At 38.1% G+C, this 19529-nt stretch overlaps 2 protein-coding genes and 2 long non-coding RNA genes across 9 annotated transcripts; 2 read left to right on the top strand and 2 right to left on the bottom strand.

Moving 5' to 3' along the window:
* Positions 1-1829: 1829 nt before the first annotated feature.
* LOC133319760 (uncharacterized) lies at positions 1830-10889 on the top strand. Its single transcript, XR_009753272.1, has 2 exons — positions 1830-2435; positions 7053-10889. It is a non-coding gene; the product is annotated as an uncharacterized LOC133319760 (long non-coding RNA).
* On the bottom strand, positions 3523-10916 carry LOC116776214 (F-box/LRR-repeat protein 20). 2 transcript variants are annotated; one of them, XM_032669345.2, is made up of 14 exons: positions 10181-10313; positions 9998-10071; positions 7915-8028; positions 7503-7586; positions 6575-6682; positions 6271-6368; positions 6034-6100; positions 5445-5547; positions 5257-5342; positions 4844-5026; positions 4674-4775; positions 4496-4583; positions 4295-4419; positions 3523-4177 (listed from the first exon to the last, which is right to left on the bottom strand). In XM_032669345.2, exons 2-14 carry the CDS (start codon positions 10034-10036, stop codon positions 4070-4072), a joined length of 1305 nt encoding a protein of 434 aa, XP_032525236.1. In that variant the 5' UTR covers positions 10037-10071; positions 10181-10313; the 3' UTR covers positions 3523-4069. The 2 variants fall into 2 exon arrangements, with proteins under 2 accessions (XP_032525236.1, XP_032525237.1); XM_032669346.2 differs by lacking the exons at positions 9998-10071; positions 10181-10313 and adding an exon at positions 10774-10916.
* A 362-nt stretch (positions 10917-11278) lies between these two features.
* On the bottom strand, positions 11279-17661 carry LOC116776339 (aldo-keto reductase AKR2E4-like). Of its 5 annotated transcripts, none has more exons than XM_032669529.2 (8): positions 17529-17643; positions 15085-15183; positions 14908-15003; positions 14110-14292; positions 13883-13999; positions 12794-12961; positions 12071-12271; positions 11279-11705 (listed from the first exon to the last, which is right to left on the bottom strand). In XM_032669529.2, exons 3-8 carry the CDS (start codon positions 15001-15003, stop codon positions 11484-11486), a joined length of 987 nt encoding a protein of 328 aa, XP_032525420.2. In that variant the 5' UTR covers positions 15085-15183; positions 17529-17643; the 3' UTR covers positions 11279-11483. The 5 variants fall into 5 exon arrangements, with proteins under 5 accessions (XP_032525420.2, XP_032525419.2, XP_032525421.2 ...); XM_032669528.2 differs by lacking the exon at positions 17529-17643 and adding an exon at positions 16801-16934; XM_032669530.2 differs by lacking the exon at positions 17529-17643 and adding an exon at positions 15268-15501.
* On the top strand, positions 15403-16640 carry LOC133319759 (uncharacterized). The gene is made up of 2 exons (XR_009753271.1): positions 15403-15535; positions 16348-16640. It is a non-coding gene; the product is annotated as an uncharacterized LOC133319759 (long non-coding RNA).
* Positions 17662-19529: the final 1868 nt, after the last annotated feature.

Genomic DNA, 19529 nt, shown 5'->3' on the forward strand with positions numbered 1-19529 from the left:
AATGTGCTCTCTGTATAATGTGCTCAGTACAAAAATCCAACTTCCAGTCCAACGTACTATAACAACATCATTTACAAAATATGTTTTTCATATACTTTAAGCTTGCTTATAACTATTATAACTTCCAATTGACCTAGAATCTGAAATTTGGCAAAAAACAATGGAACGTGGCTGCAGTGAAGTGCCGTGAAGTCGGTCAAACCTTTGTAGTTATCTAACGAAATAACGATCGTTTCGTAGTTAATTTAAGGTTTAAAGTTAACGCCAGTTGTTTCAGTTACAAAATCATTTATTAAGGAATATAACACAGGGGCCGGCGCCCTCAGATGACCAGTCTCCTCTCATTCCTCTAAGTCTCCTCTCATTCCTCTAATGTTCGCTTCAGTTATACTCTCTAATTAACTAATAATAATATAACGTGAGAAGATTTGTAAACGAAAAACTGTAAACGCTTCGTGTGTAGTGACGAGGGAAACTTGGAATAAGCGTAAGGTCTCAACGTTTATGATCATAAAAACTAAAGAGACATCTATCGGATGTTTTAGACTTTAAATATTAATTAACAATAATACATCAATAAATATTTAAATATCGAACGTGAATATATTAGAGATATTGAAAGAAAATCTTTATACTGCCTGAAATTAGTTTGATATTAAAACTCGTGGTAAAGTTAAAAGAAACATGTTTTGTGAGGATTGCTTTAAAATGATTCAGACAATAAAGAGATGGTTTACAATAAGAATGAAAAAGACTGTATGTATCCAGAGATTGATCAGCTTTTTAGAATGTTGGTAGTTCCGATGTCATGGCGCCACAACACCGACACATCGTACATACATGACGGCTCGGGACACCCTGATAAATTTATTTCAAGTAAATTGTCATAGATTACCAAAATAAATATAGCCTGAGATGAAAATAATGCAACAAAAATATTGTGTAACAACAGGCAGTTCCATTCGTATGGAAGGGATCTCAGACAGGCTGAAAAATGTTATACATATATAATATAATAGATATGAAGATAGTTTGAGTTTAATCCATTTATTACTTGCCGCATTACAGTCGGCCTCGGGGCTGGGCTGAAGCGAAAGGCGCAGGGCAGAGCAGCCAAGGTCGAGGGGGCGGCGCCGGAGACCTTGGCTGCTCTGCCCTGCGTTGCAGCAGCTGACCCTGTGGCATTAATATACTTTGATTGGCCATTGAAATGAAAACTCTGCATATTTTTTAAACTTCGTCTATTACTTATCTTTATATCTCACCATTACTGTATGTTCATAATTATTTTATACAAAATATATAAACAAATAGGGTCGTAGTTTCCTGAGATCACACTTCATTTACTGAGTGAACGTTATACTGGCGGGTGGCGACTCAGGTTATTCATCCACGGAGATGATCTTGGCAACAGACGTTCGATTAATCGAGTTTTTGTTTTGTTCAATATCCCAATTATTTGGGGGTATTTTATAAAAAAAAAATTGATCGGTCCTTCAATTTTAGCGCCGAAAAACGGAACAAATGTCCGAAAAAATGCTGTGGTTGCTTCACTCGACACACAATCAAAGCTTTTATTTCGAGTGAGGCTAGAAAAACAAGCGAAGGTGCATCTCCTAGTAATTATTTTTAGAAAGACATACGTCTCCTGACTCATTACCTTGCATGTGCCGTACTTTCTTGATACTTTATCATCCGGATGATCAGATCACATTTGACAATACAATTGTGAATCATAAAGCGAGACTAAATATTTGGTAGTGTCAACTGTCAACTAATATCGTATACGTTGCCAGGCGATGCGTAAGGCGCCTTACTCAACTCTTGTTTATCAAGTCACACGAACGTGTCAGACATCAGTCTCTCATTCATTCTTGTTCCCGTGCTTTATGAACAGTAAGCGTTACTTTTTCTAGCTAAATGTATCTGAAGGTTAATAATAATATAAATATAAATGAACAATATCTATTTCAATTCTGTATTGTTCCATCCTGTTGGTTGTGGACTCGAGGCTTACATCATCAATTAAAAAATAGCCTTGTACTGCATATTAAACGTGCACCGTGTCGCGTCGACGGGTCCCGGCGGTGAGAAATAACGATGAAGACATGTTGGATGAACGTTTAAAGAAGAGAAGGGTCACGTCAGCGACGGGAACCAAAGTGGCAATAAATGTTTAGAAATCGCCTGCAAATATATTTTAACTTTATAAACATGGAGGGTCAGGGTTGGCCGACGGACAGGAATATTAAAACTCCTGCACACAGGAGCTTGTTACTGGAGGTCAACCTTAAAGGTCGCTTGCCAACCGACCGAACTTATAACGAGGTAGTGAGCTCACCGTTAGAGACTACACCCTCACCATCAGAGGAAAGACAGCCACAGAGTGCGTACAGAAACACGACGCTGAGGAAGAGCGCGGGGTATCGATATATGTAAGTATTTGTATGAGAAGCAATTCATAGTCTTTAGAGTATATTAACAGTTTGGCTCGTGTCAGAGAGAAAGTGATGCGATAGTTCAACTGGTGAAGCAACTAGAACGAAACATGAAGACAAATGAAAGAGTTAATTTATTTCAATATATATTGTACATTTAATTTATCACACATTCAGATAAACAGTGAAACAACAGTTTGACTAAAAATAAGGTTACGTATTAGAATGGTTAGAGAACTACAGGTAGTTTGTAACTCAGATCACTTATATAAACCTGTACTTACAATGATCCCTCTGCAAACTTTTTACAGACGATTCATAGTACTTTAGTCACACGTTTTATCAACGCAGGGGCATGAATAAAGAAATAGGAGCGGTCTGTTTATCAACCTTCGTTAATACTATAACTCTAGAGGACGTAAGAAAGAAAAAACCGTTAACTCTGTTTGTAGTGTGATGTTACAAACTTGTGGTAGTCATAGTTGGGTGATGCTAACTCGACTAAGGATTCAAACTGTTTGTTTGCTCTCATCGTCAATACTGACACCAGATGCGAATCAAAGGCAGTATAAGTAACAATAACTTGACTTATTAACCCTGATCGGTTTAACTTTGAACCTTCGCACCACCAGAGAAGTAGTAGCAGCAAGCGGTATGCTTACTCCAAGTGTGCGTCTTTGGACTACAAACGGAGCGTTAGCAGTTTTCATTCGTGCATTTTCTCATACAATAAATAGTATTAACGAAGGTCATTGAAAAAGAAACGGGATTCCATACTGCGTACTATACGACAGATATTCTCATTGAAATTTATTTAACATCTGTTGCAAGCTGCAGCTCCTGAAGCTTGTTCCAGTCCTCATCACCTCTCGTGTGTCGTTTATCATATCTGTGCGAGTTCAAAGAAACCAATTTAATTGGTTCCATGAAACACATTGTACTAGTGTATAGTGAACACGCCACGTGGTTCCTTACGGCTAGAGCGGACGAGTTATATAATACACATATATACATACTCCACATGCAGGAGAAACAAGCAATAAACGAATAAAAAAACAACGTAAAAATTAAAATAATAACAAAATAATAAAAATATGGTTTTATTGCAAAATATAAACATTATGTACACGAGTCAAGATGGCGGACGATTCCCGCCAAAATATGGCGTCATATTAATATCACAAATAAGATAAAAAAATTACGATTACTTTAATACAGGTTCGATTACATCATCGATAATTAACTAATGTTCGTTTATCATAATAATTCCTGGGAAGGGAAGACGTCGTGGAGGGCGAAATGAAACATACACTTACTTAAATAAACTTACGAGATAGCGTTAGGTCAATATGTAAATTAATATACGAAGCGTATCCTATGTAAACATGACACTAGTCCCGCCCCGCGCCTCCTCCCGGCCGCAGTCCGTGTTCCCGTATGTCTCCGGCCGACCCTGTCCGCGCCGAGCTGGTCCTCTTCATCACAATTCGGTTCGTGTAAACTATTCCTAAACGAGTCGTCACAAGTCTCCGCGGTCTCACCCGGACGAGAGCGACTTTCAACTAGTAACCATTTTAAAGCCCAGTGTTGCCTATACATGTGCTGTCTCCCGTCTCCGCTCGTCCCGCGTCTTATATGATGGTACAGCAGCGACAGTAGCGCGGCCTGGAGCCGGCGCCGGCCGCGGGCGGAGTCACCGGCGCGAAGTAGGCGTGCACCTTTATATGAGGCAGGTGGTTCTGAGGACAGACACAGAATTATCTTTCCAGTATATCAGTATGTCCGTCCACCACGTGTTACAGTGTACATATTTTATCTCGTTTCGTTGTCCGCTTCGTCTCCAGTGAACTCCTCACCCTGAGTTTCCTGATGGCGTTCCTGGTGACCATCTGGCAGTCGTACAGCTCGATGAGCTGCAGGTTGTGACACGACACCAGGTGTTCCAGCGCGCCGTCCGTCACCAGCGGGCAGTTGTCCAGACCTGGGGGGCGATGGCGTTGTGAAAGGGACAAGAGACAGTCTGCTACAGTTTATTGTGCGTCTGCTGCGTCAGTTACCGAGTACTGTGAGGTGTTCCGCGGCGCAGGGAGACATCGACAGCTGCTTGATGCCGTAGTCGGTGATCAGCTCGCAGTGGGAGAGCGTCTGCATCAGGAGTGGGGGGGGGGGTGAGTTCATACAATAGAATGTGAGCCTTGTGATAGAAAACTTGCTGTATGTATGTATGTATCAGACCAGTTTCTCCAGGCGCGGACAACCCATGGCCAGGTGCACGAGCGTGGCGTCCGTGATCAGCACACACTCCTCTAGGTCCATCCTCTCCAGCATCCGGCAGCTCTGTGGACACAGGCCCTCATTACCTCGTCACGGAGAGTGTGCGCGTGTGTATGCATGTGTGTATATACCCTGGCGAGCGCCTGAAAGCCAGCGTCGGTGAGCATGTTGCACTGCGCCAGCTGGAGCGTGGTGAGGTCAGGACAGCGCGCCGCCAGCGAGCACAGGGACAGGTCCGTGAGGCGAGGGCACCCCGACACACACAGCCGGCGGACGGACGCGCCCAGGGACGAGATGGACTCGTCCGTCAGGTTCTGGGCGGGAGCAGAGCACTCGAGACGTTAAGTGGCAGACACTTCTCGCGTTACTTGAGAGAGGAACTTTATTTGAAGAGGTTTAGTTTCATTTAAGTGGCAGACGCTTCAGGTCAGTTCAAAACTGACGAAAACTTAATTATTCTATCTCACATATTATTGTTTGCTCTCCGTCATCGTTTCTCCATGTGTGTTTATGTGTGTCTGTGTGTGCGTGTTTCGTGTCTCACCTCGCAGCCCTGTACGTTCAGCACCTCCAGGTCGGGGCAGTGCGTCGCTATACTCGTCACGGCGCGGTCGTTCACGTTCTTACAACCTTCAATTATTAATATTATTTAAAGGTACGGCTAACTCTTTGTTGGTGTACGTGTGTGCGCGTATGTGCGTGTGCGCGTGTTTGTGTGTGTCGTCGTCATACCTCTACAAATGAAGCTCTTTAGTTTGGGACAGCCCCGGGCGAGCGCCTCCACTCCGTTCTCAGTGATGGACTGACACCACGACACGTTCACGTGAGTCAGTAGCTGGACACACAGACAGACATACGTTATATACTGTTCGGCTTAAAGATCGGCTTAGCGAATATTGTACAATGTTCTAGACATTGAGCGGCAGCGCCACCTCGTGGCGAGTGGAGAAACTATTAGCCATACGTTAGCTAGAACACTCCTTTAGTCAATACATAATAATAAAACTCTAGCTCGTAACAAAACATACGATCATACTACTGACCGATTCAAATAAGAATTGATCGAGAGAAAAGTTGTTTGAGGCAAATGACGAGGAAGACTTGAGAATGTTAATGTAATTAAGAAGGAAAGTAGCTTCTATATAAATAAATACTTCTGTTATAGAGAAAGAGTCTCGGGCGCCCAAGAGACTGGTTCAGTATTTTGTTATCTTCGACAATTATATAGAAAAGGCTTCACAGGTGACGTCAGCACGGAGGGATCGTGAATATAAGAAACGACACGGGCGGCTGTAGACTTCAATAATAAGCACAGACTCACGGGACAGCCGTCTGAGAGCGCTTTGAGTGACACGTCCGTGATGCTGGGGCACGAGTCCAGGTTTATCCTGGAAGGACAGAGAGAAGTCGTTAGTGACCGCTGCATTTATATCATGTTGTATGAGACATTCGTTAAAGTCGTCTGTTTAGATGTCCGGTGCTCATGGTCATATTAACCGGCGGCCTGAGGATGTGGTTCGTGTTCTAGAAACACCTGCCCCCCCCCCGTCCGCCTCACCTCTGTAGCTTGCTGCACCTCCTCCCCAGCGCCTGGCACGACTGGTCGGTGATCTTCTTGCACTTGTTCAGGTTCAGGTCCTCGATGTTGGCACACGACTGGAATGTTACAAATGTCCTCGCGTTCTTATATACATTCTTAAGCATAAAGCCAGACTAAACGACGAGTTGTTTATGTTAATCTTATTTTTTTAATTGAATAACACATTTTTCTGAGAAGTGTTTCTCAAACGTATAAATTTGAAAGATGTCTACTTCTTAAAATAACCCCCGTTCAGTGTCGCCGCTCGCACCCGCCAGCTCACCTGCGCCAGGGTCTTGATGGATCCGTCGCCGATGCTCTCGCAGCCCCTCAGGGACAGCGTGCGGAGGAAGCCGCCGCACCGCTGAGAGATATTCTCTATCACTGGACCCTGAGGAGATGTCAAGTCATTGGAGTATATCGCTCAGTGCGACCGGTGTCAACGGAGACCCGGGAATCAATATGAAGTAATTAATGTAAAGTTTCCGAACATTCATAACAACAATGTTTATTGCGCTTTAAAATGTTTGTACACCGTAGACGCGTCGCAAACTTCCCTGTAATGGAAGTTATTTGCTAATCTATTGGGACTCTCTCTAACCCTTTCATCGCTGACATTTTTGGACCTTCAAACGCACAATCGTTTTTGGTTTATCTTTTAAAAAACGACTCCTCTCTTTTCACCAAAAATTGTATTGACAGATCTAAAGTTTTTTAAAGGAGTTATGGCTCTTATACTTCTTGCCTCGTTAATTTTATAGAATCCCCAAGAACATGCTGGCGGAGGATGGTCTCATTCTGAAGTACATCGCACGTTATGATGTTTTGGCAGGATGCAGGTTATCAGAACCAGAAGAGTGTCGTAGTCTACAGCGAGACAGAATTACACGATCACTTACACACAGACTATAGTCTGAAGACTGGTCTAGGAATAAACGAACCAACGGACGAGCGAACATGAATCTCATTATCATATCTTATTATTCACATAGACATAAAATCGTATATAACACAAGCGCTTTAGTTAATCTTTTAAAGGTTAGGGCGTGACGCAGCAAATGATTTCCCGAGCATTACCTTGACCGATCCTGTTAAGACTAAAAGGATAATTTTTGTGACCTACAACACGTCCCAAGAACATTCAACACAAGGAATTAAATAAATATCTCATATTTTAATCTGTATAAATGACTAGCGTCGTATGTCCTCACCTCGACGTCTCTCTGGAAGTCGAACAGGTCTATCTTCTGCCAGTTGGAGCCGTCCAGCGCCAGGATGTTCCATAGCTTCGACACCTGCAACAGTTTTATCGTTATCAATTACACTAGTAAGAAACCGGCTCGTGATAACAGGGATGAGCCAGATGAGACGCAAGCATCTCTGCTATGAGAAGTTTTTATCTAAAGTATCAGTACTGGCATCATATACCTATACTCATGTGATACTTCCATGGTTCAGCTCCTTACTGACGTTTGGTGTTGACTAAATTAATCATGGGATTTTTCTCTTGTACATTTCTTAACAAACTTATTTACCTTCCCTAAGTCCTACCTAGTTATCAATAGCAAGGCTTCTGATATTTCTGGTTTCCTGTCTAAAGAACACCACATACAATCGCTATACCTGAGCACATCTGCACAGGGAGACGACGTCCAGATACGACAGTATTCTCAACAATAATTCCTTTGGTAGCTTCTTATTGATGTGGTTCTCGTCTTCTCCGGAAAAACGAGAAATCTGAAAACGAAAATGTATCATATCAAAAATACATCAGAAAATCCTCAACAACATGTAATGAGACAGAGTCGTGGCATCGATCTATGTAAATCTCTTATTATAATAATTTTCTTGTCTCGTTGGCTCAGTCAAAACTGAGTTTCCAAATAAATAAAGAATAGTCCGCCCATAACGTTCCAATGAGTTATACAAATATTCTACTAGACAGCTTACAACGTATCTTGGTTACACGTATAAAGGATTTTCTTGTCTTTAGCATTAATAACTTAACTATTTGACATATTGTTTCGCTTACTCTGTCTCGATGCTGTAAAGCGAGGACGATATTCATAACGAAAACTGCATCAGGCAAGAGTTAGGAGATTCAAAGCCACAAAAAATTATGTCACTTATTCAAGCAATCAAGATTTTAGACAGAAACAGGTGGGCGGGTAGCACAATATTATGTAATAAAAAGCATAATATAAAAATATCTAATATGTATTTTGTTAGAAATATACGTGAATAATTTTTTTTTTTTCAATAAATTGTAGTCCAGTTATGAGAGAAGATGAGAGCAGATTTAAAGATCTAATGGTTAGAAAGAAAAGTTGGAGTATGAGCGTGTAGAATGTAATGTTGAAGTACTACTTGTCGCATCAAAGGATGGGTGTTTTGTCTAAAAGATAGAACAAATAAAATGGCACATCGAGACTAACTCTGGATCATCAATACAATTATAAGAATAGCCTATAACACTAAAATATAGGTACATACTTCAATATAGACCAGATTACACACATTTACAGATATAAGAAAATCACCTCAGTGTTGCCAGAAACTAAATACAATTTATTTTAAATGTTAACACCAAAAATGAGAAAAAATGAGATCAACAGGTAAGTTACTTAAAAAAATAAAAATATTTCAATATCTTATTTACTTGATAGACTCACATTTATAACATTCGTTATAGCATTACCTTTTTTCAAAACATTACAAATATATAATAACTTTTAAGATTAGTTTTTGCGGTTCAATATTTTATTTATTTTACTAATCGCTACCTGTGACTGCAGCTGGGTTGGTTTCAAATAATTATCTTCAATTGCTAGTTCTCTTCACCAGTAATGGTTGCCACTAATTGCTTTGAACCTTAATGATATATTCACTATTGCATAATCAAATAGGAGAAAGAATAAAAATGCATACACGTCCAATAATTCTTAAATATTAAGACATTTAACCTGAAGTTTTGTAAAGTTTTTTTTAAGCTAAAGTTGGCAAACGAGCAGACAGCCTACCTGATAAAGATAGTTACTGTCACTCACGGACAGCTGTATTTTAACACAATTTACCAATTTTTTTCATTTATTTTGGAACATTCCACTAATGTAGTACATACACTTTGATGAGCCATATGTATGTTTGCGGCACTTCAACACAAAAACTACTTAATAGATATTAATGAAAGTTTAAAGCAACGCAGTTAAGACTCCAGAATAAGACATATGCAACAATTTATTCTTGAATTCAAGAAAATTCAGACGGGATTATGATATAACTTTTTTATTCTGTATGAAGACATGTGACACAGACTGTAGATGTCGCTGTCGGTTGGTTAACATATGTGTGGTTTAAATATATATATATATATATATTACATTTCTTTAAACCCAATTCTGTAGGTCAGGAAGACATAGTAGCAGTCAAAACCCAGTACTTTATATATGTGATAAAAGAACATTGTTGTATTGAATCATTAACTAATTATAGTCAATGACTAATATCTGAGATAATATTCAGACTCTGCCACTTTAAATCTACACAGTGTGTGGTAATTTTAGAACTTCCCACAGATTATGTAAGGTAACAAACATTGTTATACTTTTATAAAGAGTTTGTTACATCATGAAAAAATAAAAATAATTGAGAAAAATATTAAATTTTCTAGAAAAGACTTTCAAACATAAGATAGATTATTGAATACCTGCATCTGGAGCTGAACTCTCTTCATGATGTCCCACATTATCAACAATAAACATGTAGACACATAACTTTTACCTTAAATTGATTACAATTGTAAGAAATCTAAATACAAATTATATTTTTAGGATATTTGTGTTCTATAAACATGTGGAAATATTCTTATCATCTTTAACTAATTATTTACCTATTATAACTGTGTGGTTTGAGAACTCAATTTATAAAAACCATAAATTTGTACAATCACCACTCATTACTTTAAATCACTGCTTTTAATTATTGTAAAATTGATGTGGTAATTTTTTAAAAAGCTAAACATATTATGATTTTTACACAATGAAGACAATAATTTTTTTTAAATAGTTTTCTTATAAGAAAAATTAATTTCCGTGGGGCGAAGGTCAGTAATTCGGCGATTAGTCTTCATAACGGTAATCATTATAAAGTTGAGTGAACCCGCTGAGGGCATTACACTCGTATCATACTAAAAACTCACTTATTACAACAAATTAAAAATATAATTAAAGGAATAAAAATACGCATCAAACCAACACACGGAAACGTTTATAAAAAAAAAACAAATGTTAAAAATAGAACGAATTCTGTTTATAATGTTCTAGTCGTCTATTTTAGTGCTGTATCTTTACAATCTATGCTAATCGATAGAATTGTTTATAACGCGAGTACATCGAGAACAAAGAAACGACTGTGGCAGCCTTGTCAGCTGTTTTGGATCAAATGAAAACACAAACAATGTCGCCGCGGATCGATTAGACTCACCTCGAATTTATTCCTTCCGGAATAGGTCATGCTGGGGAACGGCGTCACCTTAGCCACAATGATAAATTTATTGCACACAGAACATTAATTAATAAACACTGTTCGTCTTCTGCGTTTGTTTATTAGTTTTTATTTCGCCGACGACAATGGCTGTAGACTGCAATGCCACTGCCAGGTACTTCGTTCATTTATGTTGTACTTGTTTCACGTTCGGAAATAAACACTCTGACAGTTATTGATACGGATATTTTTTTCACAAAATATATATTCATTTGTTACCATAATACATAAATAGTTGATAAAATAGTTATATGTCTGCTCGAAGTAATATTTATTTTCATTTTAACAAATAAAAAGTATGTAATCTGCCATTAGTACTATCATTGTTTCTGAACTGCTTTAAAATGTCAATATTGAACGGAGTATTATGACAGCTGCAGGTCTCAGATCCGGCCGCGGGAGTTAATTTATATTTTGAAAATTATTTTTTCGATAAAACTATAGGTTTAAATAAAATGAATATTGAAGAAACATTTATTTCAATCTTATGTTTTAAACTTTAAAGTAAAAGAATACAATGATAAATGCGAAGTTACTACTACTAGGACTCCTTAATGAGTTACAAAACAGTAAAATACTTTTCGAGAACTAAAATATTTTTTAAATTTTCTATTGATTTCCGACACGTGTGTATTGCCGACATAATAATACTAATGTTTGATGAAAGGGTCTGCTGAAGGATTGTCGACCTTTTCAAACGGGTAGTAAGCGTGTGTTTGCCAAAACGACGGGAGGGTGTAGCGGGTTTTTTCATCAAACTTGTTGATGATTTCGATTTCTCTGGCGCTCAATTCAAAGTCGAATATGTCGATGTTCTCCTTCAGCCGCGAGGGGCTGACGGTCTTGGTGACCGGCACGACGTTCCTGTCGACCTGCGGACGAGGACATGCTTCCTATTGAATTGCTTCGTGTTTATCGCCCGCCACCATATTAGTTTCACTGACCACTTAAGGTTACTCTCTCTATTATTATTAATGGACGATCATTTATATTGAATGAGCAACGGTTTATTTGAATTCAATGAAGTTTAAGATATTTGAAATCTAAATTAAAATTTGATAACGAAACATTAATCAACACAAACGCAGAACTGCGAGGAATCGCAGGTCGCGGGCTCGATTCTTGATCGTGTCTATAAGATTTTCACTTTATATGATATAAATTAAGTGTTCGTCCAAGTATGAGCTCAACAGACATCGTCACTCGGTTTTAATGTATAATAGTGTGTTTCACGCACCAGCCACCTCAGTACCACTTGTGGTGTAGTCTTGTGGTGTCTGCGTGCTATGGCGACGAGTGTGGGGTCGTCGATGGTGGGTCCGGGGAACGTGAGGCCGTACCTGGTCACCAGCGACCCGAACGGACTGTACCCCATCACCACGAGCTGGTGACGCTGAGCGAGCTGCACCAGCTCCGTTTGTATTATTTGAGGATGGACCTGATGAGGGGCGGCGGGATGTCATAGAATCACTTCATCTCATTCATTAAATTGCTGGTTAAATGTTACAAAGAGAGATGTGAAATATTTTTTGTTTGTTAACGCTGAGAACAAGTTCCTCAGAAGGGTCGAGTTCGGGACAGACTTACACAAGCCACAGTATCATAGCTTTAGGTCACAAGGTGCAGTTTGGACGGACAGCAACCACGAGCCGATGACAACAACACAAGCGATCAAACGAAGCAAGAACAGAAGAGAAATTAATAATGAACTGTCGGCGCTCCCTCCAGCTCCCGGGTTCCTGACACCGTTTAGTTCCGACGAGTCCTCCAGCGCTCCTGCAGTGTGTAGGGTGGAAGTATCAGCCCGCTTCGCACCTTCCTCTCCCAAGTCATAAATCATACTAACGTTACTCAGAAAGCCAATCATAATGAAATGATGTTTTTAAAGAGTGAGTCAGTGAGGCAAGTCCCGCCCGAGTGAGGGGTCTCTGATTATACGTATTATGATTGGCGGAGAGACCTCTATCTGCAGCGCCGCTGGTCGGATGCTGCCCTCGCGGAGGATCCTCTCCAGCTGTTGCTTGTTGAAGTTGGACACGCCGATGTTCCTCGCGAGGCCGAGCCGCACCGCGTCCTCCAGGCCCAGCCACGTCTCCATGAAGTCCACGTCCGAGTGCGTGTAGTCCTCCTGCGAGTTCGACGAGCACTTCACTTGCCATAACTTATGACATAAATGCGAGACTAGCTCTGTTGACGTCTGTCTGTCCGTCGGTCCGTGTGTCCGTGGTTTGTCGCCTGAGCCACCGAAGCGATTTTGATGAAATTAAGCACACATATAGATTGGATCCCCAAAAAGGCATCAGATACTTTTGACCGAGTCCAAAAAAGGGGTTTCTGTGTTTGAATCGTAGGTATAAATATGCGCGCATTTTTTTCAAAAACTATTTATAGTATTTTAGGGGTTAACTGTGTACTGACCAATATTATAAATACAATAGTGGCCTTCACGACGGCGCGGCGGAATCCAGAGCATTTGTATGGGAAAGGATGAAACAATAGCAAAGCAGAGACCGCGGGAGAATGTTAGGGCACTGAAGGCTGGTGCTTGGAGGTGAGCTTACGAGGACCGCAAAAGGGTATTAAAGGCAAACAGAACATCACCGATGTGATGGCGGTCTGAAGACAGAATCTCAGGGCCATGAGCACCTGTTGAAGCACGTCGGTGTTGCGGGTACATGTGAAAAAGATTTCCCGGACTACTAACACGCGTGTACAGATGCCGTCCAGTGTTTGATCCTGTCGCTCTCTTGGAAACCAGTCTCTAAGCTGCATAGCTTTGATGATAATAATTTTAAAACTAGACTTGTATAAACTTTACTTCCTATTTTTCAATTGTATCAGAATCTTCATTGGCCATCATCAGAGCAGTGTTCCGCGACATGCGCCTTCAATACTTTCATGGTTAGCAAGATGTGATTGATTAATTAAAATATGTCGCGCTGTGAGAGTCACGTTTCAGACTGCGTTTAATTATAGTCTAGTAAATTCAAAATTGTTAGATTGGGAAGCAACGTTCGTATTTCAACAAATAGAGAAAAAATGAACAAACATGAAGTCCCATGGGCCAGTGCATGAGGAACAGGTCTATGTAACTCAGTCCCATCTTACTGAGAGACTCCCTCAGAGACGGCACCACCTGCTCCCGCTTGTGGTGAGTGTTCCATAGCTAGACATAAGAACACGAAATAATGATCATGTAATCTGTATTATATTCATAAAAAATAAAAAATGATATAATGAAATTAAATAGTCTGAATCAACTTCACCGGAGTATACCTTGTCGGTAATGAACAGTTCCTCCCTGCGGACGGCTCCCTCCTCCATCTTCCTCCGGACTCCCTCCCCCAGCTCCTCCTCAGTACCGTATATCTCCGCTGTGTCGAAGTGTCTGTACCCGACGTCTATGGCTTGCATCACCACGTCCCTCAGCTGTTTGTTGACCGACCTCACCATACCGCTCTACACACACACACACACACATACACACATGTTACACATCGACTACCCACTTTATTTTTTGTAATTGTTTGCTTTATAGTTCTGAACTACCGCCACACCTCACGGTGAGTGAAGTGAAAACAGTATTCCAGAAAAATAATTTTCAAATTGAAATTGTTAAGATACACAGATGCTGTCAAGTCGTAGCGCGTAGGTTTTCATGTAAAGTTACGTGAATTACATACTAATATACATTAATGGAATCTGTTTCAGTCCCTCTTGTCCCATCACGAGAAGCAGCGCCCATTTAACTCGAGCTCTGTTTTATATATTATATCAATGAGCAATGAGGTTCTCCTTCGTCTGGTAAATGTCTGTCACATATTTGTTTAACAATGTTGTCAGAGATATGTCCTCGTCGTATAGATTAGCGTGTATGGGCGAGGATGTAACATTGCACTAAAATTAAAGGAGTTAGGTATGTGTTCCGTGACCGTCTCCTGGCTGACGTGGTTGAAAGAAAGGCAGAAAGTAATAATACATGGAGATAAGTTACACATTGATCCTAGTTGTCCGTATTAACTAATTATAGTGTTTTTTTTATTTATAAGTTATAATGAATTTCTTTGAACACACCTTGTCGTGCCCTAAGTAAGTCCCCAGAGCAATGGCGGGCATCTCTCTTCCGTTAATGAGTTTGTATTTCGGAACATTCGTTTGGCCGACGGTCATCTGAAAACAAATGTACTCATCGTCGGGTTTTGATTTTTAATTATGAAATTAAATACAATAACAATTATTGTGATAACTCACAGATAAATATCTAAAAACGTGTTTTTCAATATTTTTATATAGTCATAAAGGTAATCTTAATCTTCGAGGAACATTCGAAAACAAACGTAGTTGAAGACACTGTAACGATATAAATATTATTTTACATATCATTTCACTACGATAACATATAAGCAAGTTCAAGGTGACGCGCTGACAACTGACCACTGACACTGTCCCGCCATTTCTATCACTTGTAATATGTTGTTATGTTGGCATCACTGACGAGGCGTTGACCTCGCTCGAGTCAGTTGAATGATAACGTTGTGTAATTAATATGTTTTAAAAGAATTACTGCACTTGTGATGTGTTATGGAAACACATTATTTATATGTCGTAAATATGTTGTTCTCACCGCCGCGGGTTCTCAGCGGCAGACTCAACACGACACGTTAGTTACTTAGCGACGCGTCTCGCTCCGATTCAAGCGAAAGTGGGTCGTTATAAGTTTACAATATTGGAGACATAATTATTGAATCAATATCATATTATAAATATATATCATAGAACACATATTTATATGAAGCTTTCCATAAAATACAATAAATTGTTTTTAAATAAAAAATCTATATACAATATTTTCAAAGACTATTCTTATTTCTTAATTTTTCTAAAGTGAGTAAGTTGAGGTAACTTTTTATCGATACCTTATACATAACTTGGTACATCACTGATTTTATATCGGATTTATTTGTTAACACTCCAGCGAATATCAAGAGCCAGTATCAAATAAACAACTGTAAAGATAAAATATTAATTATTTTTAAGTAATGCTTTCAAAGGCAATAAAAAACTTAAGACCTCACTACAATATAAAAATCATTAAATCTTTCTCCTTATATTATTCTTCAATTAAAACATAAAAGCGATAGTAATAAAATTACATGTTTTGTTTCGTGTTGCACCATATTTTTTATGGGGTAGTAATTTTCCTACAGATTACGTTTACATTTTGTAAGTACTTGTAGACACTTAGAATTAATTGTAATAGTTTTTGACAAAAACGTCTAAGCCTGCGTCACACTACATCCGGGATTGTAACAGTATTTCATAAATCCTCGCACAGTACAGTATTAATGTAGATTATTGTATGAGAAACAGCAAACGCTTCGTGTGTAGCGTGACATGAAAACATGTGGTTATAACCTACTTGGTTGCCACTTAAACTAAATAGTTTTCATTTAGTGATACAGATAAATGTGTTTGGAATGTTCTGAACACTGAGAAGAATTAACATTTTTACAGGTTCTGTCGCTCTCTGAAACAGATGGATCGGTTTGAGAGGACTTTCACTGGAAGCTAGCTCAAGAAATAAACTGCTCTTTATTTCGTCTACCCGCCCGTGTCTGAACTATTAAAGACTTAATTTATGTTAATTTAACTGTTATGTAATGTTTTACTTATATCAATCATAAAAATAAGAATTCCGCGCGGGCAAAGTCGACGGTAGGTACAGCAAATTTATAAAAAAATAGCAATAGGTAGATCTAAGACTCGCGAGTATTCATTTAAATAAAAATAATATTTTCGGAATTAAATAGCAATAGTTGTAACTGTTAGTTGGCTATAGTTGGGCGCAACTTTTCGCCTGGGTCTCGAACTTGGGGTCGGGGTCGACATGTGTAACCCGAGGTCGCTCAAAGTTATTAACCGTGATAAGTCCATCTTAAACATTTATATATTTCATAAAACACTCACCTCTGTCAGCTTTATCATTTTGGAGTAAAACCTCAACTACTTAATAAAGAAACAGAAACGGGACGGGTCAGGTCAGGCAGAGGTCTAGTGGTCTGAGGGTGATTTACGAAAATGTGTTCGTTGACACATCTACCGCCATCATATAATCTTAGATAGATAATAATACAAAAAAATTAAAAATCATCGTTACACGCAAGAAATAATCTTAATTGTTTAAATAATTCCGATAACCAACGAATATTATAAAAATAGTATTTCATTGACTTGAACTTATTTCTAATTAATTATACACTATGCTTATTTTAATTTCTCTAAAATCTTTCTTTCTCTCTCTCTCTCGTTGTCTCCCTCTCTCTCTGTCGGTGAAACCTCAAGTTGTTTTATAAATGAAATGATTACTTCCAAACACGACGGACACATACATAAGTCCAAATAAAGCTGACGGAAATGGTATTCGATATTACAACTTAAACGCAAAAATATTACAATTTACAGACAAGATAATATATTATAATACATGTGTAAATTATATATATTTTATTAGTTTAATATTAATTTCTTTTTAACATAGTATCTTACACTAGAGTACGAGAATTAATATAAAAACTATTTTGTAAAAAAATAAAAAATGTTTTCAAAGACTTACAATTATTTTATACACATAGCGAGTACAATATACTCTTATATACTACAATATAGATTTTATGATAAATATTTGTAATTCTTACCATCGAAAATACTATAAGTCCTAATAAAATGGGGTCAGCCATTTTGTGTTGTTCGTAACAAACTGAGCACAATGACATGTGGACATTAAATATATTGTATCTGCTATCCTTACACCATTAAAACTGTTATAATTAAGGAATACGTTTACTTTAATTAATTATGACAGAAAGATAACATATAATAAATATCTTATAATATCACACGTTCGAAAAGTCCGAGGATCTGAAACACTAGGAATATCTTTTAGACTTTTTAGTTAAACATTAGAATTGTCTTTGCTGTCAGATAAAACCACCGTTTGTAATCACTTAAAAATGTTATATTAAATAGTTAACATATACCTATTGTTTATATTATATAATAAATGTACACTGGGCAGTGACATTTATATTTTTAAGATGCTACGGCTACTATAAGTCCGCGGAGATTCATGCCGAGACGAGATAAGCAATGATAAAAGGTTATAAATGTAATGATTATAGTACAAACATAAAAAATACAGTTTTACTGATAATACTATATACATACCTAGTTTATACTTTGTTTTTGAAGGTCTGTAAGTAGTTAAAGATTAATGAAATAAAAAGTGTTTGTTTAATTTAATCGTCAAACAGTACCCTAAGCTTCGTTAAATTAACACATAAACAATATTATCACTATTAACTATTTAGCATATTAAAACGTTACATTTTTAGGCTTTTTTAGAGGAAGCAATTTTTTATAGGATATAAGGAGGTTACATATACCAGTTCAGGTTTGGTGGCTCGCTACCGAGCGGGGTGAAAGGGTTTTTCACGAAGTATCTAGTAAAGTTAAATCATATTGAACGATTAAAGACATTTTTTTTTAATTCAGTGGAACTTAGTAAAACTTTAATTCTAATACTTTTTTCTTATAATGTGGAAAATAGAAAAGTTGTTAACAAAAATTACAGATTTTTCTTTCCAATGTTTTGTTTGGAGCGGTTTAACAGTTTTGCTGATTTTACAATAAAATAAACCGAGAGAAATCTTAAAGGAAGGTGTTTAAGAAATAAAAATACAAATTTGTATGATTTCAACAATTTCTATGAGTTTTAAAGAACCTTGTAGTCAACTGAATTTTCTATTTTTCTGTATTTCTATTAAAGGTAGATAGCAGATTACAAATTCCTGAACGATTCTGAAATAGCTAGTGGAGGACTATTATTATTTATCAGTGAGAGCCTCGAGGCAGTCACTTTATCGTTACGTTATGAAAAAACCCACATAAATACTTTTTTTTTTAAATTGGTTCCCTTTACAATTTTTCTATTCCTCATTTTATTATAAAAATTATCAGAAAGTTCCACCGGCTGCAACCAATGTCCTTTAAAAATTTAATAGATACAAAGCGAAAACCTTTTACGTCGGCTTTTCCAACATAGCGGGACCTGAACACCCTGTATATACAGAAATATAGAATTGTCTTCTCTGAAAAACGCAATCCTTAATGTAACTTCTCACTGGACTTACTCTCCTTACTATGGAGTTATGTTCCGATGTACATTTAAGATATCTGATTCATTCCGAGTTAGAAGATCAAAATATTGAAAGTGACAGAATAAATGAGTTAAATTTTAAATTATCACGTATATTAAAAAAAAAAACTTTGGTTTTGAACGTGATTCTGTTTGTCTATTCAACCATTTCCTATTTCCATCCACATTCCACATCAACTATCTTACAATCACACCTAACCTGAAGATGCAACCATCTCTCAATCATTATTCTTCACACCACTTATCCCTCAGGGTATCAATTCTGATCTCATCCACAGTCTTTGTTAGTGAGAGGCTGTTCATATAAAAAGGAGGTTTGTATTATTTGAGGTAGGTATGTATTTAAACAATCTTCCGTGGCCTGAAGCTGGAAGTTGACAATCGTTCATTAGTCTGTGAATCTGAACACAGGCTCTGGGACGGTGATCTCTGGAAATCGCCGTGAACGCCTTTTATACGTTTATAAATTTTTCAATGATCG

This window comes from Danaus plexippus, chromosome 28 (genome assembly GCF_018135715.1).
Source record: "Danaus plexippus chromosome 28, MEX_DaPlex, whole genome shotgun sequence".
In the NCBI taxonomy this organism is placed as follows: domain Eukaryota; kingdom Metazoa; phylum Arthropoda; class Insecta; order Lepidoptera; family Nymphalidae; genus Danaus; species Danaus plexippus.